Source organism: Dendrobates tinctorius, unplaced genomic scaffold, assembly GCF_039654945.1.
Source record: "Dendrobates tinctorius isolate UK_male_01 unplaced genomic scaffold, ASM3965494v1 ptg000158l, whole genome shotgun sequence".
Taxonomy (NCBI): Eukaryota; Metazoa; Chordata; class Amphibia; order Anura; family Dendrobatidae; genus Dendrobates; species Dendrobates tinctorius.
Window position 1 is genome coordinate 11789491 of NW_027361825.1, and position 9529 is coordinate 11799019.

Genomic DNA, 9529 nt, shown 5'->3' on the forward strand with positions numbered 1-9529 from the left:
ACAGACAAAGAAGTAAAATTAATATTTATGTATATTATTTTTAAAAACTATAAAAAAAAATATTAGTACATTCACGAAAACTAATTACCCAAGGTTTTGAATACTAAATTTACAAAAAAAAAAAAATCAGACCACACCCCTTTGTTTTTAAAACATACCGTAATGTCACCAGTAGCCGTTCCTCAGGAGGAATCGCACGACGGAGCTGTGTGTCCTGTCTCCGGATGGATTGTTGGACACGAGCAAGCAAATCCATGAAACTTTCGTGGGACATCCGGATATAATCAGTAAATTTCTCCGGGTTTGCACGTAGCTCGCTGTAGAGGGTGTGGTATGCCCCACGGCTCTCCCGGAGTTCAACAATCGGATGTATCCACATACGCCGCCGTCTTCGCTGCCTCTCTCTCTTCCTTTGTTCATGGCAAGCAACTGCATACGCCTGAGCCATCGCGATGTCCAAATCCAAGTTGAAGTGAAAACTCTTCCAGCGCAGATCCATGGTCACGAGAAGAATCAAGCAAATGTGAAGAATACTGTAGACAGGGTCTATATATATTAACATACCACACCCACAATGAAGTCCCATTGGTCTTGTGTGTTGTTGAATGGTTGTTTTTTCTTTTTTGTGGGGTTTTTCCAAAATCTGTAAAAAAACGCAAACGCACAAAAAACGCATACAAACGCGCAAAAACGCTGCGTTTTTTTCCTGCATGCGCATTAAAATGCTGGAAAAAAACGCAGCGTTTGTATGCATTTGTATGCGTTTTTTTAATGCGTTTTTTTGCGGGAAAAACGCGCTGCAAAAAAAAGCAAGTGTGAAACTAGCCTCACTGAAGTGAAGACTGTCCGATCCGATTCTGAGACAAAAACTGCAGCTCTTCCTGGCTGAGCCACCTGTCCTGATTTCTCTCACTGCACACATCCTGGCAGAAGATGGCATCTAAAGGAGTGGCGATTGGCATTGACCTGGGCACCACCTATTCCTGTGTGGGGGTCTTCCAGCACGGCAAGGTGGAGATCATCGCCAATGACCAGGGAAATTGCACCACCCCCAGCTACGTGGCCTTCACTGACACCGAGAGACTGATCGGAGACGCCGCCAAGAACCAGGTGGCGCTCAACCCCCAGAACACGGTGTTTGATGCCAAGAGGCTGATAGGCAGAAGGTTTGATGATCCTGTGGTGCTGGGTGACATGAAGCATTGGCCCTTCCAGGTGGTGAGTGATGGGGGAAAGCCCAAGGTGAGAGTGGAGTATAAAGGAGAGCAGAAGACATTCTCCCCAGAGGAGATCTCCTCTATGGTGCTCCAGAAGATGAAGGAGACGGCAGAGGCTTATCTGGGTCATCAAGTCACCAATGCAGTCATCACCGTGCCAGCCTACTTCAACGACTCCCAGCGCCAGGCCACCAAAGATGCTGGTGTCATTGCCGGGCTCAACGTGCTCAGGATCATCAATGAGCCAACAGCAGCTGCTATCGCTTACGGCTTGGATAAGGGAACCCACGGGGAACGCAACGTCCTCATTTTTGACCTGGGCGGTGGCACCTTTGATGTTTCTATCCTCACTATCGACGATGGAATTTTTGAGGTGAAGGCCACAGCAGGTGACACTCATCTGGGTGGGGAGGACTTTGATAACAGAATGGTTAACCACTTTGTTGAAGAATTCAAACGCAAACATAAAAAGGACATTACCCAAAACAAGAGGGCTCTGAGGAGATTGAGAACCGCCTGTGAGAGGGCCAAGCGCACTCTGTCCTCCAGCACCCAGGCAAGCATTGAAATTGACTCCCTTTATGAGGGCATTGACTTCTATACCTCCATCACTAGAGCCCGCTTCGAGGAACTGTGCTCTGACCTCTTCCGTGGTACTCTGGAGCCTGTTGAGAAAGCCCTGCGAGATGCCAAGCTGGACAAATCCCAGATACATGAGATTGTCCTAGTTGGGGGCTCCACACGTATCCCCAAGGTGCAGAAGCTGCTGCAGGACTTCTTCAATGGGAGAGAACTGAACAAGAGCATCAATCCAGATGAAGCTGTGGCTTATGGGGCTGCTGTCCAGGCCGCCATCCTCATGGGAGACAAGTCTGAGATTGTGCAAGATCTTCTTCTTCTAGATGTGGCTCCTCTGTCTTTGGGTCTGGAGACAGCTGGAGGGGTTATGACTGTCCTCATCAAACGCAATACTACCATTCCTACAAAGCAGACCCAAGTGTTCAGCACCTACGCTGACAACCAGCCTGGTGTCCTCATTCAGGTGTACGAAGGTGAGAGAGCCATGACCAAAGATAATAACCTGCTGGGTAAATTTGACCTTAGCGGAATCCCTCCAGCTCCACGAGGTGTACCAAAAATTGATGTGACCTTTGACATAGACGCTAACGGTATTCTCAATCTGTCCGCTGAGGACAAGAGCTCAGGCAAACAGAACAAGATCACAATTAATAATGACAAAGGACGACTGAGCAAAGAAGAGATCGAGAAGATGGCGCAAGAGGCAGAGAAATACAAAGCTGATGATGAAGCACAGAGAGAGAAAATTGCTGCTAAAAACTCCCTGGAGTCATACGCATTCAACATAAAGGGCATGGTAGACGATGAGAATTTGAAGGGGAAGATCAGTGATGATGAGAAGAGGATAATCTCAGACAAGTGTAAGGAGACCATCACCTGGCTGGAAACCAACCAACTTGCTGAGAAAGAAGAATATATCCATAAGCAAAAGGAGCTGGAGAAGGTCTGCCAACCCATCATCACCAAGATGTACCAGGGAGGTATGCCAGGGGGAATGCCCAGCTCCAGCTGTGGTGCACAGGCCGGGCAGGGTGGCAGCTCTGGACCCACTATTGAGGAGGTGGATTGAGAACTTTGAACTGTTTTTTTTCTTTTTCTTTTTTTTATTTTTGGCACTCATAATGAATAGAACAGTCTTAACTTCTAAGTTACATATGCTAAGGACAATAACTTAATATTTTTTCTGGAGGAGAATTGTGTAGATAAACAAACTTTGCTGTTGGATATATGACATCTATTTTTGGAAATAACTTGTCTTTTATATTCTACATTATGTAGAAGAAATGTTACTGTATTAGTGGTGTCTTTGCTATGTTTTACATGTTGTGTTGTTGTTTTTTTTTTCTGTTAATAAACTTATTTTGATGAATTGACATGCATATTTCTATTGTTGGTGTTGATCTTATAATTATATACCGTAGATTGGCGTTACATACCATAAATTGATAATCTCTTATTTCAGTAATTTTTGGGGGGAGGGTGACTAAGATGTGCCATAGCAATATGATGGTGTGTTGGTTGTTGTATTTATTGGACCCCCTTTAGAAGAGATGTTGCTATTATAGAATTTGATCATTTTGAGTATTCTACATCATAAGTTCTTTTTTTAATCTAATATCTCTTTGGGCATATCTACTAAATGGGTGTCACGCGGGGCTTAGTTCAACTAAGGCTGAAATACCCGGGGCCCCTGTGATGTCCCTGTAACTAGGGGAAACCCTGTCTGACCCTCAACCCAGGGTTTTTGCTGATGGTGCAAATGCCTGAGCCTCCAACCTTTCCTTGTCTCCTGCTCAGCCCTGCACTTAACCCTCCACCCAGTGAGGAGTCGCACCACCAAAGCCCCCACACAAATTATGACAGACAGGGAGAACTTAAACTGCACTGCGCCGCACACACACAGGAATATACAGTAATGTGAACAGGGCACAACTAAACACAAATATGGGAAGGAGAAAGGATAACAACGGATCATGCGCCACCAGATACGAATCTCTCTCTTCAACACCTCCACTCCTGACCGGAACCACTTGGTATGAAACACAAGCTATAATCGGCGACGCCCATAGGCCAGCATGACTATTTAAAGACCGTGGGCGTGACTAACCATCCAACCTGGTCTCCAGCAAGATTAACCCCCGAGAGCCTGAAGATCAAGCCGGCGCCACTGAGGCTATAGTGGATGGAGGTGGAACTACCTCTGCCTGCCGGACGCTGTGGTGTGAACAGCGTCCGACATGACAATGGGTCCTTGAAGTGTTCCAATCACAGCCTATTTATCTATTTATTTAGTTTTAAAGCCAATGTATGGAAGTAATAACAACATCCCATAACTGTCAGTAAGGATAAAGAGGCACAGCCAATAAATTAAAACTTTATATTTACCAAACTTTGGTAAAACAAAAAAAAATTGTGCAATTTTCCGATATCCATAGCGTCTCCGTTTTTTGTGATCTCGGGTTGGGTGAGGGCTTATTTTTTGTGTGCCGATCTAACAGTTTTAGTGATACCATTTTGGTGCAGATACGATTGCACGATTTGGCATGTTAATGCAATGTCGCGGCGACCAAAAAAATGTAATTCTGGCGTTTTGACTTTTTTTTCTCGCTCACCGCCGGAGCCCACATCAAAGGGAGGGAGTCTGACGTCAGCGCACTATTACGCCTAATGTCAGAAAGGAGTTAATAAAATGATTGTGCTTCTTACAATACCATGCACCTTATTGCTTACCGGGGGTGGTGGCTGCGGTGAAGCGAGATCCCAGGGTTGCTGCTGGAGGAGGCAAGAATGGGGTGATGCTGCGGACCCCAGACTGAGGAAAAAGGTATGTTCGGATGTGCGATGGTGCGGGGGCTCCGCTGACATTTAGTGAAAGCCCGGAGCCCCTGCAATTCTATGATTTACTATGCGGTGGACTCCGGGAAAATGGCTGCCGGGGGCGTCACATGCACAGATGGAGATCTTGTCGCCGAGATCTCATTTCCCGAGATATTGGTGCTGAGATCTCCATCTGTGCATGCGCCGCCCCTGGCAGTCATTTTCCCGGAGTCCAACGCATAGTAAATCATAGAAGTGCTGGTTTTCACAAAATGTTGGCGGAGTCTTCGGACCACTGAACATCCGCAGTGTCGCACATCCGAAGACCCCCTCATCCCAGCCTGCGGCAACGCTCAACTCTTGCTGGTAAGGTAAATTCGCATTATAAGACGCATCCCCATTTTCCTTCCAAATTTTTGTGGAAAAAAGTACATCTTATAATCCCAAAAATACAGTACTTCAATAAGACCTGAGGATACTTAGGATAGAACCTCAGTATCGTTGGCCTGGAATAACATCTTTAAAAGGGACTTTGTCAGCAAAGAATAAATGTTCAAAGCAAGTAAAGGCATTGAGTGCTTCATGGCATGGCCAAATATTTAAACACATCTTCCCACTTGATTGTTTTCCCATCTATATCTGCCCTTCTCTGGCTCTACTAAGCTAGAGCTGTCAATCAAAAAGACAGGTGGGTAGAGATAGGCTTATAAGAAGCAGGTAGGATGGCGCACTTAAATGGTTAGCCACACCAAGGGTGTACCGAGCGCATATACTTGCTTTGAATAGTCATTCTGCATTTTTGAGCTTTAACTAGTGTATTTGCCAAATTTACACTTCCATACACTGTATGTCTATCAAACGTCCATTCAAGGTATTTTGCCAACCTCAATTTAATCATAATCAACAATATCCCAAAACTGTCAGTAGGGATAAAGAATATGCAAATAAAGTCTGTGGAGCCTCATTTAAGAGTCTCAAACACAGGACTAGCCAGATCTTCCTCCACACCTAGCCAGAATCCTACTCCACACTGATGAGGGGCAACACCCCGAAACAGCTGTCTGTGGATGGATACCTGGCCTTGGTATTTCCCTTGTCATATCTGTAAACTCGTAAAGAGCTGGATATTGACTTAAAGGGCCACTTAATATGGTGGTAATGGTGGTTTCCGAAAGGAGCCACTCCTTGGCTGGGTCCTTCCCTGGAGGAAGATCTGGCTAGTCCCATGTTTGAGAATCTTAAATGAGGCTCCACGGACTTTATTTGCATATTCGTATTTCCCAGGGAGCAATGCACCTAGGATTTCACTGATTGAACGCCTTTGCCGGCTGCCGCAGTGTTTTCTTTGACTGGTCTCCCTGAGGTCAGTGATTGTTTTGTGATGTTGGTCTACTAGGCATTGCTCCCACCTAGCCAGAATCCTACTCCACACTGATGAGGAGCAACACCCCGAAACAGCTGTCTGTGGATGGATACCTGGCCTTGGTATTTCTCTTGTCATATCTGTAAACTCGTAAAGAGCTGGATATTGACTTAAAGGGACACTTAATATGGTGGTAATGGTGGTTTCCGAAAGGAGCCACTCCTTAGCTGGGTCCTTCCCTGGAGGAAGATCTGGCTATTCCCATGTTTGAGATTCTTAAATGAGGCTCCACAGACTTTATTTGCATATTCGTATTTCCCAGGGAGCAATGCACCTAGGATTTCACTGATTGAGCGCCTTTGCCGGCTGCCGCAGTGTTTTCTTTGACTGGTCTCCCTGAGGTCAGTGGTTGTTTTGTGGAGTAGGGATAAAGAGGCATAGGCAACAAATTAAGACTGCATATTTTATTTATAATGTATTGAAATGTATAAAACATGAAACCAAAAGAAATTTCTCAAACAGGTTTGAAGCTGGGAATGGGCAAAGGCCAGTGTTAGCAAAACAAGTAGCAAATGCAATCAAAAATACTGTATTACACAGTGATCTTGTAAAATTATATAATATACCGGGGTAAGTATGATCAGCAATAGTAAAGTGCATAGTGCTTATGTATTGCAACACAATCTCCTCAATGGAAATATCATTATGATCACAACACAGTATGTATCAAAAGTCATAAAGTGCATCAGTACATAAATATAACTCATTGCTACAAAAAATGCAAGTGGCAGTTACCTACATCAATGTCTCTCCTGGCCTCTGGCACCCACAGCCCTACACCGATAGCACCATTTTACCTGACTAGCAATCGGTGTAGGGCTGTGGGTGCCAGAGGCCGTTTCACGCTACTCGAGCGCTTCCACGGGACCCGTGGAAGCGCTCGAGTAGCGTGAAACGGCCGTAGTCAGCCATTTGACACACTCTCCTTCACATCTCCGACGTGACATGTAATTCAGTGTCAATAAACATTCATCATTATCCCGCAGAGTGCGACCTTTTTCTCTTGGAAACTACAATTGTCCTCTTTTATGCCCATAGCAGCCAGAGATGCAGATGTGTTATTTGCAGCATGAGACGGTGCATTATCATGCATGAAAATGATCTTGCTGCGGAAAGCACGGTTCTTCCTCTTGAACCATGGCAGGAAGTGCTGTTTTAGAAACTCCACATAGGTTATGGAGTTCATCTTTACCCCTTCAGGGATCCTAAAGGGGCCGACAATCTCTCTCCCCATGATTCCAGCCCAAAACATTACTCCACCTCCTCCTTTTTGGCGCCTTAGTCGTGTTTTCATGGGGTGTCCATCAACCAGCCATTCTCCACTCCATCCATCTGGACCATCGAGCATTGCACGGCACTCATCGGTGAACAAAACAGTTTGGAAGCCAGTCTTCATGTCTCGTTTGGCCCACTGGGGCCGTTTCTGCTTGTGTGCAGTGGATAGAGGTGGTCGACAGGATGGCTTACGTACAGCTGCAAACCTCTGAAGGACCCTGCATCTTGTTGTTCGGGGGACGTTGGAGGCACCAGCAGCTTCAAAAACTTGTCTGCTGCTATGACAAGGCATTTTTGCAGCTGCTCTTTTAACCTGACGCAATTGCCTGTGGGAAAGAGTCCTCAATTTTTCCTTATCAGCACGCACAAGTGTGTGTTGGGAATCAGCTACATACTTCTTGATTGTGCGATGATCACGATGAAGTGTCTTGGCAATGTTGATTGTAGTCATGCCTTGACCTAAATACTCACAATTTGTTGCTTCTCAGCAGCCGACACATCCTTTTTCTTTCCCATTTTGGCAAAAAATGTAGGCTGCTTAATAATGTGGAACAGCCTTCTTAAGTAGTCTTGCTTTTATTTGGACACACCTGTCAAACTAATTTGCACAGGTATCTGCAATTGCTTTCAGTGATATAAAGAGCCCTGACACACATCACCATCAATGAGTGTAAATGACAAACAAAAAAATTCTAACCTTATCACTCCTAAACTCTTTTTGCATAATAATTTGGAACACAGTGTATATAAAAGTGCAGTCAAAAACAGTATGCAAGACGCTTACTGGCCAATAGCAGACCAAAATAACAATTTTGACTTCAATCTGGTAAATGGGGGATTATGGCACCGAGGTGAGGAGGTGGTGTGTGAGTGGGAGACGCTGAATGTCCGGTCTGTTAGGTATGATGAGATCCAGGAGAGGGCCAAGTCTGTGATGCCGAGGGATGAGAGGGTCTGTAATAATAGGGAATGGTCCACTGTGTCAAAGGCAGCCGACAGGTCCAGGAGGAGGAGGACAGAGTAGTGTCGCTTGCTCTTGGCAGTTAAGAGGTCATTGGTGACCTTAGTAAGGGCAGTTTCAGTGGAGTGGTGTGACCGGAAGCCAGATTGTAAGCAGTCGAAGAGGGAGCAAGAAGAGAGATGGGAGGACAGTTCAAGGTAGACGTGTTGTTCCAGTAGCTTGGAGGCGTATGGGAGAAGTGATATAGGGCGATAGCTAGATACAGAGGATGGGTCAAGAGAGGGCTTTTTGAGGATAGGTGTGATGGAGGCATGTTTAAAGCTTGAGGGGAAAACACCAGTTGTTAGTGATAGGTTGAAGAGATGGGTTAGGGTTGGGATGAAGACTGTGGTGAGGTTTGGGATGAAGTGGGATGGGATCGGGTCGAGTGCACAGGTGGTGAGATGTGATCTTGAGAGTAGAGTGGAGAGTCGATCTTCTGTAATGGTGGAGAAGTTGGTTTTGAAGGTGGAGGGCTGGGAAGTCGGGAGGAAGGGCTCTGGGGGTTGTTGACCAAAACTGTCTCTGATGTTATCAATTTTCTGCTTGAAAAATGAGGCAAAGTCTTCAGCTGAGATGAGTGGGGAGGGAGGAGGTGCTGGGGGGCGGAGGAGAGAATTGAAGGTGTTGAATAACTGTTTAGGGTTGTGAGACAGGGAGGATATGAGAGATGAGAAGTAGGTTTGTTTAGCTGTGGCGAGTGTGGTCTTGAAAGTAGTGAGGGACTGTTTGAATGCGATGAAATGCTCGTTGGAGTGGGATCTTTTCCATCTGCGCTCAGCAGCCCTGGAAGCTCGCCTCAGCTCTTTGGTCAGGCTGGTGTGCCAGGGCTGTCTGTTGATTTTGCGAGTTTTGGTTTGTGTAAGTGGGACCGCGGATTCCAAAGCTACAGCTATTGTGGTGTTATATAGAGCGGCAGCGTCATCCGCATTGTGTAAGGAACTTATATCTGTAAGAGGGAGGAGGGATTCGGAGAATGAGTGTAGGTCAAGGTGTTTAAGATTCCTGCGAGGGTGTGAAAGTTTGTGGGGTGGGGATTGTAGACATGGAGTGAAGAGGGAAGAGAATGTGAGCAGGTTTTGGTCAGAGAGAGGAAGAGGTGAGTTAGAGAGGTTAGATAGGGAGCAGAGGCGGGTGAAGATGAGGTCCAGTGTGTGGCCATCTTTGTGGGTGGCTGTAGAAGACCATTGAGTGAGGCCGAAGGAGGAAGTGAGAGAT

General features: G+C 45.9%; 1 protein-coding gene across 1 annotated transcript; it reads left to right on the forward strand.

Moving 5' to 3' along the window:
* The first annotated feature begins 835 nt into the window (after window positions 1–835).
* LOC141051848 (heat shock 70 kDa protein) lies at window positions 836–3300 on the forward strand. Its single transcript, XM_073548939.1, has one exon. It carries the CDS (start codon window positions 934–936, stop codon window positions 2863–2865), a length of 1932 nt encoding a protein of 643 aa, XP_073405040.1. The 5' UTR covers window positions 836–933; the 3' UTR covers window positions 2866–3300.
* The last annotated feature ends 6229 nt before the right edge of the window (window positions 3301–9529 follow it).